This window comes from Pseudopodoces humilis, chromosome 6 (assembly GCF_049639895.1).
Source record: "Pseudopodoces humilis isolate 2021_Gansu_Grassland_sample_001 chromosome 6, ASM4963989v1, whole genome shotgun sequence".
Classification (NCBI taxonomy): Eukaryota; Metazoa; Chordata; class Aves; order Passeriformes; family Paridae; genus Pseudopodoces; species Pseudopodoces humilis.
In genome coordinates, this window is record NC_142205.1 from 54,434,371 (window position 1) to 54,447,644 (window position 13,274).

The 13,274-nt window shown below is 42.2% G+C and overlaps 1 protein-coding gene across 16 annotated transcripts in view; it reads right to left on the reverse strand.

The window, feature by feature from the left end:
- The window catches only part of ADGRL3 (adhesion G protein-coupled receptor L3), a 486,649-nt gene that overhangs the window by 203,258 nt on the left and 270,117 nt on the right, over window positions 1-13,274 (reverse strand). For all 16 annotated transcript variants that reach the window (XM_088056057.1, XM_088056043.1, XM_088056046.1 and 13 more), the window contains one exon: window positions 2,304-2,413. In XM_088056057.1, the coding sequence (XP_087912183.1) occupies window positions 2,304-2,413 (110 nt within the window). The remainder of the gene's footprint in view (window positions 1-2,303; window positions 2,414-13,274) is intronic.

A 13,274-nucleotide genomic window follows, 5' to 3' on the forward strand; every position in this document is an offset into this window, starting at 1 on the left:
GGCTGAGGCATGTGGGTTCAGTGACAAGAACTGACCTCTGACAATAACAGGGCATAAAACGAGGAGCAGATTTCATCCACTAAGTGTGCCTTTGGTTCAGCCATGCCTTTGCTGACCTACTTGCCCAGAGCTGATACCTTCCCCATCACTTGGATGGCATTCACTTATGGGACGCTCACTCGAGGGCCCAGGCAAGGAACACCGACAAAGTTAATCTGATCATTCCGAGGGAAGAAATAGAGGCAGTAACAAAGCCAGGCAGAGGCTGAGGCAGGAGAAGGATAAAACAGAGTTTCCCACTAGGTTCCCCACTCCATGTCAGCACATGAAGGGACACAGTTTGCCTAAATACAACCTATTTCACTGGTGTTCCACTGAGTAACCACACATGAATACATGAGCCAAAATTTCCTAGGTAACACACAACAACCTCAGAAAACCGGCTCCTATTTCATCCTGTGCTCACCCTTTGTCTTCCCCCTCTAACTCTACTTGCAGAGGCACTATATTTGATTCATAGGGAATGGAGGAAACAGCCATCAAAGCTCCTACCTTAATTGCAAAGGCAGCGTGTCAGTTGTCATCCTTTTCCTCCCTAAATTCAGATCATTAAAAAATACTCAATACCTACTGTACATTTGCTACTGAGCAACCACTCACAGGAGTTATTCTACATCTTGTACACAGGGCCAATTAACACCTCAGGGTGTAATACTGACATATTGCCTTTCTCACAAGGCACCACTATTCCTCTTTGTTTTATGTGCAACAAAGGCTGTGGAGGGGTACCAGGTAATGACTGTTGCTTTACCAGACCAGTCTCTGGAGGGAACAGCATACCCTCATGCAAATCATAAATCACAAGGAAATACAACCTGCTGTGATAAGTTGAAACACCAATCTTCCCTAACCATTTCCATGCACAGTATTGCTTCTGAAATGAAAAGCCTCATTTAGAGCGGAATAACTTTAAACTATAATTTGGATTGTATTCTGCTTGATAGGGCAGACCCTGAGCCCTGATGTCAATCTTTCTGTGGGTTTAATAGCTCACCCCATAAAAAGTATTCCATAGTTGCATTTAGAAGCTTCACAGTTTTGTTCAGAAAATCAAAGCCCCCTGCCAGCAGAGTATCCAAGTCCCTCAACAGAGAGGTCCCCATTACTCAGAGAGGTGATCTTGGAATTTCACAGAAGCCAAACAGCACACAGTCTTTCCAGGCTGTGGCAGCAGGCAGGTGGCCACCTCCTACCTGAGGGATGGAGAACACCCCAGGGGCTGTGAGCTCTTGCTTCCCCTCTGGACAGGGTGCCTGTCATTGCTCAGCCACGTCTGGCTCTCCTGCAGCCCATGCTTGAAGCAACAAAGATGTCCTCGAGCCAAACTCTGGGATTCAGCAAATCGATGTCTCCTGCTGCTCTCTCAATATAACACTGTGAGTTGAAAGCATACATTCCCATACCTGCTTTATTATTTTGAGAGGTGTGCTATAATAAGGTTTGGCCTGCTCAAACAGAAAACCTGAAAGTGATGTTGTTATTCAGCACTCAGCTCTCTACAACTGCTAATAAAAAGTGCACTTCTCGTGTTATCATTGCTATTTCCTTTGTCAGTTATGCCCTTTTTGGCAGTAGGGCCCTAACTCTATGTAACAAATTTGGTTTCTACAGAAAGCAAATTCTGAGGTACACAACTTTTTGTAGCTCTGAATTTCCCACTGGCACACACTGCTGTCCTCTCAGGTGACTGGCTTTCTCCCCTCAAAAATTCAGTCTAAAATGGCTTGCCTGTACTTTGCCTTCGTAACTTTGGAGGCTTATAAATTAGTATTTTTCTACCATCAAACATCAAATCACCCAAAACAATAGGTTCCTACACCTCCCTGGTGATACAATACTGTATTTAAGACACTTATCAAATGCCACCAATTACATGGACATAGGTCAGTCGAAGCACACTGCTGTATGATTAACAGCATCAACTTCTGTAAAGAGAAGCTGTAAGCTAGCAATAGTGCTTCACTCCTCCAGTCTGCTTTCTCTAATGGGGTTTCCCAAGTGTTTTCCAAAAGATGATATGTCACTGTTGTGCTGTACAACACAGAACATTATTAGGATATTTTTAACCTAAGCACAAACCTGACAGAGAGAACCATTTTTCACATCTTATCAGCTCAGTCTCATATGATGCACGTGGTCTGCTTTACTTGCCCTTGAGCAACAAGAGACAAGCTCAAGGCTGGCCCAATCTCCACAATAAATCTTTACAGTAAAAGCAAGTGCAAATATATCAAGATACATACTGTAAGGGACACACTCGTACTGCACTTCCAGGTACTTGTACGTGCCAGGGCACGGGTCTGGAAACACATCAGGGCCGGCAACAACCGCACACTGGGTCCGATTACTGCATCTGGAAAGCAACAAAGATGAGAGTCAGAAAACAGAGCAGACAGAAGGACAGGTCAAGAAGCTGAGTGGCCACTCCAGTGTCAAAAAGATGCAGGAGCCAGGACTTCTGCATCAGCTGGGGAAGCTCAGCAGGGAGCACATAGAGGCTGATGAAAAACATCAACATCTTCATCAGCTTCTTACCACAAGAGAAGAGGCATGGTGGCACAACCCTTCCCCTCCAGGAGGTATTTCTTTAATACCAGCATCCTCACCAAACAAAATGCAAGGACTAAACCAGAAATGCTGGCAAAAAAATAATCATTCCAAGTTTTACAGCAGACATAGAAATATGTTTTGCAATATTTTTATAAAGTGTTCCCACAAAACTAGTTATCTTTGGCTTCTTAAGCCAAAGCAAAGATGAGAAACAGCAACACTTGAGTAGGAGGAAAAAAAATCACTAAATAAGCTGTCTAAAAACCAAAATAATGCTTTTCATGCAAGGCCTGTTAGGAAAACTTCTCAGTCTAGTCATTCCCAAGGCAACACCCTTGCATTAGGCTCAAATGGCTAAGTTATATTCCATCATTTTGTCCATCACGGATGCAACTCCTGAAATGAAGTACTTTTTCCAAAAAGCTTGTTCTGCATGAAGAATACACACATAAGGAAGTGATCCTGCCTGCTGCAGTGAGCATCTTTCAGCTTAAGAGCACACACAGAGAGGTTGGGTTCTGCAGGATGCTCTTCCTGAGGCCAGGGTCCATGGGTGAGTGATTTGTGCATGTGTAGAAACACACATTTGCCTCTGATTTCATGGGACAAACACCTCTAATGTACAATTACTGATGTAAAAATATTTAGCAAACAGTGATTCTATAGAGAAAAATCTTCTGTTTATTTGTTTTGTTTTTTTTTTTAAAGAGAAATATTATTTGTCTTTGATTTTTCTGCTTTTGCATGCCAGAAGGAGACCTCCTAAAGGCTAGACCACTGCATTTATTTTCTTTAGGATTCTGCCTCCTCTGACGTGAAATGGGACCCTGACCCTCCTGCTCTCCTGGCAGAAGCTGTGACATCCAGCACAGAATTCATTTAGGTCTGCAGTGGAAATGCTTCGTGTTTACCTGAGGCTACAGTTTGTCAGACTTAATGCGGATTTTATTTGAGCCTATAAATTAAAATTGATTCATTAGTGACTGCCTTAAGCTCCATAATTTCTTTAATTTTATGGAAAGAATAATAAGAGCTGATACGCTTGCTCATCAGGCTGTTTTGCTGGATACCAGATAATCCAGAGGCCTGGGACATTCTCGTGTTTTCCAGCTTGTCACAGCTTGTCACAGCTTGCTGTGACTGGTTTTATTATACAGACAGAAAAATAATTTTCTTAACAAAAAACATAACTGTCCTCACCCATGCTGGGATATCACAGGTAGCTCGGACCATGCAAGTGGGCAGTTTTCCAGGAGTGGCTTTGAACATCATCCAAAATTTCACTTTCAACAAAAATCCTTTACTGGGCCCAATGGGCCTTTCAAAAAGCAATTTCACTGGTCTAATCAATAGTGTTCCTGGCTGAAGGGCCAGCACTGGCCACATTACACAGAATAACAGCAATGGATCAAAGACACCTTTCCAAATCATGAGTAAAGATCAAGAATTATGAGGAACTGGAGGTGGGGGAAGGAACAAATACATTTAGGGTTCTTCTGCATTGTGTTTTCTTTCTGTTTGCAAGGAAGCATTTGCTTTGAATGGTCAAGCATTTCCTTATGGCCCTATTTTTTTTTTTTAATGCAAGAACTAGGACACATAAAACAGAAGTGAAAACACACAACCTAGAAAGCTGTCTGTGAACACCACAGTTTTAACTTCCTCAAATGCATACCACCTTCTGCAACATCACCAAAGACACTAAAAGCTTCATGATACAAGGGGTTGAATGGGGAATGCAGGATGCACAGAAATGCAAAAGCTTTTTCCCCCAACTCTAGGACATCCTGAAGCCCCCCTATACATTCCTGGAATGGGGAATGGCAAAGCCTACCAAGCACAGGAACTTTCAAAGAAGGTGAGATGAAATTATCAGTGCCACCTTGGGGAGGAAACACAGAAAACCAAATGAAAAAGTCTCAAATACTACGTGGTGTCAGTACCTCACAAAATTAACTAAAAAAAGGGTTCATATTAAATTTAAAAAAAACCAACACAACAAATCCAACAAACAAACAAAAAACAAACCAACATGAAAACCAGAAGAATTCAACCTACTGTCTTTTTCACACTCCTTTCCTGTGGGCAGCAAAACTGTATCTGACACTTGGCATTTTGAGCTTCCTTGTATCATGCCAGTGTGAAACACACAGGTTTTCTCATTCCAGCACACTTAAGGGATGATGGCAATTTACACTAAAAACCATAGGAAAAAACCTAATGCCTGTTCAATGGACTATTACTGTCAGACATCAGGATATTGAAATTTTAAGGGGAGAAAGAGGTAAAAAACACTCATCATTAAAGCTCTGGTTGCTCTGCTTTTGCTCATGCATTTTATCCCTTTTACAACAGCTTCTTGGTCCCTTCAGCTTTGTCATATTTCTTTCCAGACAGATTAAGGGCCCAGGTGACTCTAAGTGACATGCAAAAAGTGACACAGGAAAGGAGATGTGTAAAAGATGATGAATCGGTAGCCTTGAAAATGACAGGGAGTAAAACCGTAATGTATTCATGCCATACTCCATTTCCAGCAAGCCAGGCCATGAGCTCTTGCTTGTAAATCACAGGATTTTACATGGAATCTTGGGATTTCTTGGCACCTGTGTCTTGACAATACTTTCTCCAAACTCCTGCAAGTTGTGAGGCTCAGTGCTGGGTACTGACCTTTCTAGTAAATGCAGCAAGGATTGTTTTTTATTATTATTCTTGGGTTTTTTTCTATCATGTCCTGTCTTCCACTGCACATCCCACTCCACTCCCTTCTTTCTTTATTCTTTTAATTTTTCTCCCTTTTCTTGAAGGAAGATCTTTGCCAGCTACTGGAGGTACAGTTTGCAGTGAGAACAAGCAATGCACCAGAGCTGGTATGAAGCTGGTAATGAATCTGTCTCCTCTACTGGGCAATCACAGAAACACCACCCAGCTTATACCCTTAGCTATGCAGTAGGAACAGCAGCACTGCATCAGGCTGGATTCCTCTCCAACAGTGCAGCAACTGCTTGCATTGCTGGCTTTAGCATATCAACTTCAGCATAACTGCAGAAAACTACAGTCACCTTTTTCACACCCATATCTGTATCTCTTATTACTTTACACAAGAACCTCTTATTTCTAGCACTGATTTATCATCAGCTCCTTCAAAGCAAACCACTCTTCCTTCCCCATCACTGCCCTCATGTGCCCATCAATGCCCTCAACTTTTCCAAGCAATCCCTGGCCTCTTGGGGTATTTCTTCATTCTCCACATGTTCTGATGCCAGGAAAACAAGAGAACTGTCAGAGGACTCTGGGAATTTAGGGGACCATATAGACAATTTTATGCTATTAAAAAAACAGCTTCCATTTTATTTGTTTGTCCAGCATTTTAAAGGCAAATGTTCTGGAGACACAGGTGAATTAAAGTAGTCCCTCAAGTGGCTTTAGTTCACCTTGTTGTTGTTTATTATGAAATCTTGACAAGATATTTATAGCTATCTTTTTGTGTGTGTGTTGGTTTGGTTTATTTTGCAGTCCTTATTTCTATCTGCCATCATTCCCCTTTCCCTGTTATGCCCTGAAGGTCAAAGTGAGCCTATGAGTAAAAACACTGCTTCTCAAAGACCCTCTCCATGTCTTGGCCGCCTCCATAATTGCTGCTGAGATTTGTGGACACGTTCCCTGAACCAAGTGTGTCCACACAGCTCAGCAAGACCAACCAAGAGACCAGAAACCAAACCAAAACCCAAGATCAGCATTTTCAGCCCAACTTGATACACTTATTCCTGTCTGTTCCTGTATGTTCAAGAAAAGAGAATACTCCAAAATCTCTTATAAGTCAGTCCGAGGTACTTGGCAGCCTTTAAACATCCATCATCTCATAACCATAAGTTCATGTTATTCACATCTATGTTTTGGAGAGGAAAAAATCACCCTACTGGGAAAACTGTAAATTGTTGCATTTGGAAGGTTATGAAAAAAAAAAAAAAAAGACAAAAAACAGAAAGAAAGAAAAAAAAAGGGGGTGTCCCTATGCATTCTTTCCAACTGCATTTATCCCTACTTGTTAAGACCCCCATTTTGTCTTTCTACCTGGATATACAGAAAAGTATTTAACCTAGAAGCAAGGTGTCAATCCAGTGCAACAAATACAGTGTAACAGGAAACACAGATTATTTTTGCAGAATTTCTCCCAGTTCCAGTGGAAAACAGTTTTCAGGAGTTTTAATGTGAAACAGGAATAGTATTTCATATGTCATTTGTATTGCATTTATAGCAGTGGGACTGAAGGAAACATTTGAGTTCAGGACCAGCTGCAGGGCTCAACTCTGCTTACAACTCTCTGTTCAGACTAACTAAAAACAACACCAAAACTTCATTCCCCTTCAGCAAACTTCCATTTCCTCTCCCTGGAAATATTTTTATGATTTTTAAGTGACAAGGTCGTCTTGTGATAGCAAAGCGGAAACACTTTAGACATAAACAGCTGCTTATTCCTGCTGTGATATCTATATATTTTTTTTCAATGCTGACATTGTTAATATACTTAGCAAGAGACAAAGAAAGGGAAAAAATGTAATAGTTTGGCAGTTTATTTTCAGGCTTTCCAGAAACTTTTAGAGCAGAGACATGTCAACAACATCAGGCTAGACATGTCTGGGGCAGTATGTTTGCCAGAACAAAAATGCAAAGGCAGCATAAAATAAAAGATCAATCCCAAACAAAAGCCTTTCAGCATTAATCATTGCAGGTGCAATACCAGCAAGTCCTCCAACTCCCCATCTAGGAGGGGACCAGACAATAAAAACAGGTGCCTAAACCACAGGAGCTAGGAACAGCAGGAGAAGAGCACCCAGAATCCATGCACAGCTCCACCACAAGCCTAGAGACTGAAACATTGATTTCATCCCAACACACTCTCCTTCTCCTTATCCTCCAGAGACAAGCCCTTCAGAGATGATACAACAATTTCTGCAACACCAGAAGCTCCTGTGAACATGGCACAATGGAAACTACAGGGGAAGCCACCTGCCTCCTCTGAATCCACAGATTGTCAGAGTCCAAGCTAGGGTGTTAAATACCCTGAAGATCGGAAAACTTCACCTCCATGAACTTAGATTTGTACAGCACGTACTGAGCTGCCATATCCAGCCCATGCTCTGCTAACACACCCTGCTCATAGCTGGTGCTACCCTCCACATACAGCAGCTTCCAACAAGGGATCCCTAATGCCCAAGTGTACCAGCCAAACCACACCCCTGTGTTTCATGAGCACTGGCTGCCAAAAAAACAGGGCACTCTTTCCCTCTGCCCTCAGCCGAAACACCTACTTTACACAGACTTTTTTCTGCAAAGACAAGACAGCCATCATGTGCCCAGGCACGCTAATATAGCCAAGGCATCAATATCTAAGACTCTTTCTCAAGGTCTATTATGCTTTTCTAATGGTTTTACAGTAACAGACAGACTTAATTCATTATCCTTCATGGCAATGCTGCAAGACATCCTTTTCCTTCCCTGCAACACAAAAATCACCTCTCTGGATGAGTGCTTTAAGAAAGAGGCTGTCACAGCAAATAAGTCAGCCAGGAGTGTGTTCTCCCCTGTCAATATACAGTATTTCCAAATTATCCCTTTAGGAAGAAACAAGCAGAAAAAAAAAAAAGTAAACAGGAAGCAAAGAGAAGTATCACTAAAAAGTGGAGCTTACATGATGGGCTGGAAATAAGGGGGAAAGGAATAAAAAAAAAAAGGCAAGCAGAGAAGGGAGACCATGGAGAAGGGAGAACAGAACTGTAAGCCTCAAGAAAAGACTTGGGTTCAGCACAATTGCTTTCAGTAATGTGCTGCACAAAAGCAAAGCTAAATCCTCCACCTGTTTAGCTTCCAGAAACAAAGAATTCCTCAACAGAATCTTTTTCTGCCTCTGCAAAAGCTTAAAAGCAAAGCATCTAATGACAGGGAGATGAAAATCCAGTTTCTCTAGCATTTTTTTCATTATGAATGGGCCTTTTTATTGATCTTTCAGAGCACTGAGAGGCTGGCTTTCCAACCTCTGCTGCGATATAATTATCTGCGGTGTTTAATGCTAGCACAGACGAGTCCCACTACACAGTGCATTTTGTTGTTTTATTGACGGGTTTTAATTATCCAGGTGCTAGAGCTGTCAGATAGACTGCTTCTTATGTGATCAAACTAATACAGGATGAGGCAGAGCACTCTAATTGCAGCCTCACCGAGTGCCTCTGTGCAGATATGCCAACGAGATACATCTAAACTGCTATGATTATTGTAAAATCTTACAATCTTACAAGTTTGATGGGAAAAGGAGTCCTCTTTCTATAGCTCCAACCTACTTCATTCCCCTTGTTATTATTTTATATTGAACAAAGGAAAATTGAAGGAAAACAAGCCTCCAAAAGCACCTCAAAACCCCAGCCAGCAAAACACCAGCAAAATCTCGCAGAGTCAAACCAAATATGAGCTGCAAAGGTCACCAAAGGGACTACCTTGATATGTTATGGAGAGCCTGGGAGCAAGAAGAAAAACAGGTCCTGGAAATAAATTAAATACCAGTTTTACACAGTAAAAAACAAAAAAAAAATAATTGCACTATTTCAACTCATTGATAAGGCCCTTAAAATTTAATGAGAGGCATTTAATAGCAAATTCACAGGATTGAAGAGTTTTCAATAAAAATTTGGGGCGCCCCTGAACATGGTGTATCTGCTCAGCTGCCAGGGCTTCCCCAGGCCAGTAATCTGAGGTCTAGGGTAGGACTTGCCAGCGAGGATGACGTGATTCATTATCAACCTCCAAAAGAGAGTTCCCCCAAGCAACAAAAGCTTTTTCCCCTGGGCTTCGTCACGTAATGTCTCTTACATTTCATAGTTTCCTTGGATTTCTTTTGCCCAATCTCCTTGCAATTAGCACAGTGAGGAGAGGAGGTGTAATCCCCAAAGGCAACAGGTGAGCCTGCCATGTGCCCGGTGCCGGTGTGCCAGGGTGCAGCATCCCTGCAGCTATGGGAAACCTGAACGTAAGCCTGGTGAAAGAGACTCTCATCCTTAAAAAAAGGAACAACAAAACAACGATCTGCCCAAGCCGTTGGCTGTATTCGGACAAAATGTTTGGGTCAGCATGGAAAACAGGTCAGCACTGAGCACATCTCAAGCAGGCAAGCAGTGGTGTTGCTCCAGCTGCAAGGAGATGAGGAGACAAGCAAGGCTGGGTTTGCAATGGAGGCTAACATTACTGGATGGTCCTCAGGGATAAACACCACACCAGCCAGGCCTTAAGACTGTGAAGCTCATCTTTTAAAGAACTACATCTGCCCTTTTACAGGTACTCTAGCTTTTCCAACTCCATAAACTTCTGCAGCAGCCTAATAAAAAACCACTACAAAACACTGTCAGGGTATCTGGAGAGGAGAGCAAACACCTAAAACAAACCAATCAATAAAAGGCTCATCAGTTTAGCCAGACTTAACACTAGTTAAAATAACTGTGAACAGAAAACAATCTGGTTTTTAATTTGGGCTAGGAGGTCAAATTAAAGGCTAAGGGAGATCTGGGCTGAATTTCAGCTGGCACTCCACATTACTTTGTCTTCATTGCCATTTTAATGTAAGTCAGTGTGAGTTAAAAACCATTTTTTCTTCTGTAGTGCAGCTACCTAGAGCTGGGATAGCCAGAGCAAGTTGGAATGGGTTATTTTCTCTACAGCAGCCCTGAAGTGTGTTCAGACCCTTAGTCTACCATTACCTGCCAGTCCACTGAGCCTGCAGCACAGAGAGCGATGCTCTGCCTGATACCGAGGTGCTGCAGCCCTGTAGCACTGAGAGGTACAAACCTCCTGCTCAGCAGTGGCTGAGCAGAAAGAAAATTTGAACATGAACACTTAGAAACATTTTAAAGATAGCAACAAAAACCCATAAATAAATATTCCACCCTGTTTTCAAAGGAAAATCAGGTATTACTTTCACCGCATCCCTCTTTGCTACTTGTCACGTTACTGCTGCCATTTACTGCCCCCATCCCAGCCATTCAACAGTTCCTGCAAAAGATAAAACTGCAATCAGAGAATATTGTCTCTAAAGGGGCTGAAGTAATCTGTATGCATGGGCTGGTAGGTTTAACATATTAGCCTTTCACCTCTGCAAATAGGGTTAAAGAAAGGTTTGGGGCCAAAATAATTTGTACTGCACTCCATCTCAAATTTGACATAATAACTGAATGAAACAAAAATGAACACGTCCAAATAGCACAGAAGGTCAAGACTGGGCAACTCCCTGATGAACTAAAGAGTGAACCAAAGGCACACAGGCAGTTCTGCTTCTACAAGCCAGAGCAACATCTCTCTTCACTGCTCTTGCAAATAGCAGGATACTGAGGTGATTTTTAAGAAAAGGTCCATAGATTTTAGTTAAGGTGGCAATTGGCCCTCAGCCTTGTGGAGGAAGGGGAGGGAGGCAGCAGGCTATAGTAAGCTTCCCTTGAAACACAGGATCAACACACAACAGGTTGTGAATTTAGCACCATGGCTAAAACAGTTCAGACAAAAAGGTAATATTAGTGAGTTAAAAACCAGCCTCCAACAGCCTGCCACATCGTGTGCTATTAACACAGAATCTGTTCGTGGTCCCTGATTTTGTACAGCACCTCCTGAAAAGGAGACTTGGCCCTCTCTGTGTCTCAGGCATTAATGCAAGACAAAAAATCAGAAACAAAACAAATTTTCTGAAAAAACTAATCCTGAAATGAACCAAATATGTTATTCAATATTCAAAAGTGATTTCTTTTTTTATTTTATTCCAACACAACCAATGCTGCCTCTTTGATCTTCAGCCCAAAGCTTGAATAAAGGCAGTCTGCACTTTGATTCTAAGCTCCAGAGAAATCACAGTGTCACAAAACCTTCATATGCTTCCCAGCTCCGCATTGCCCAAGCAAAGCACATTCAGAAGCAAACAGTAAGGGGGAAAAAAAAAATCCAAATATCAAATGTATTGAAACCACCATTGTGAAGTTGTTCAAAATGTCTAAACATAGCACTGAACACTTTGTGGCTGCATGCAGCAACATAAGAAGGGATGGAAGGAAGCATTTTTAAAAACATATGTCCAGCAGCCCCAGAGAGGGTTTCTTACACTGTGCTCAGCACGAAGCTGGGGGAAGTCTGATCACACACCTCTACCCTCTCACCCCACCATTCCTTCCACACTTGTCCTTCCCCAGGGCAGTTTTCAGCACATCCATCCATCTATGTATGTATGTGTATGTGTATGTGTGTATGCATCCATCTATCTATCTATCTGTCTGTCTGCCTGTATGTCTGTCTGTCTGTATGTCTGTCTACCCTATCTATCTTCCTATCTTCATCTATATACATACACCCACCAGCTCTTCTCCTTCCTCACCCTCTGGTCACCATCCTGAAAGAGACACTACTCGTTCATTACATACCTTCTCTGACTTTAAAACACGTTTGAAAAACAGAGATTTGGCTAAAAAACTCCTTTAAGAAAAAGTCTGATAGGAAAAGGGCCTCTGAACATCTGCAGGACAACAGCTGGTAGGAACAGAGGAACAGGGCTTCTGCAAAACCTCAAGTCTTTGTTGTGACAACATGGAAAATACTTTTTTAGTAGAGGATTCACTATTTCATAATACGGAGCCCGCCTGAGAATAAAAGAATTAAACTTGCTGAACGTAAGACAGCTTCCTTTGAGGAAGCTAAACTCAAAGGCCAAGTTTTCCAGAATGCCTCTGCCTCCCACCAGGGCTGGATTCTTCCAAAGAGCTCGGTTCTTCCTAGAGGAGCTACAAAAAGGCACAGCTGTTCGAGTATGGCCTGGGACTCCTCAGTTCTCATGGGGAGCAGATGAAGCTGACAGCTATTAAGCGTTTTTCAGGCAGCAGGCTGTGTCACAGAGTGCCTATTTTGGTAATCCAACCCAGAGAGTTCCATGGGGGGGGGAAAAAAAAAAAAAAAAAAATTTAGCCTGCACAGGATTGTATGGGAGCCTTAGGTGGGGCAAGAACTGCGAAATCCACATTCCAGAGCATAGAGCATGTCTCTGGCAAATCAGCTTTAAAATATGTGACTGATGCTGCTCAAACATACTAGCTGAAGTCCAGGGAGACAGATGAAAGGGTAAAGATGCAGGATAAATTCATCAGATGTCTCCATAAATCAGTTCTATAGTTAACATTTGTTCTCTGCTTTTCATTACTTACATTTCTAAAGCCACTGGGTGCCTTGCTGCAGTGGATCTAATAAAAAGGAAGATAAATTTTAACATCCCTTTTTGAAACATGTTAAAATGATCTAACTTTCTTTTGAATGTTAATGGCAAGCATTACAAGAAACACAATGTCTCAAAACAATTCACTGGGGCTAGAAGAGGAAGCAGAGTCTCACTGTAGCCTGGAAATTCACAGTCCTGGTCACCACCCCAACTGGTTTAAAAGATTTTATTTCTGGCCCTAATGTTTTGGGCAGCTTTGTCACCGAAACCTGACATTGCTTTGCACAGACTCTCTGACTCAGGGGCGAAATTCCATACTTGAGAAGAGAAGGAAATATTTTTGGAGACTGGCAGTTTGGAAAAGAATCTGAGCTGCCTGACAGCTGTTCGGAGACATGGGATGCCAGAGGGGTCCCAGCAGAGCATACAGGATTAC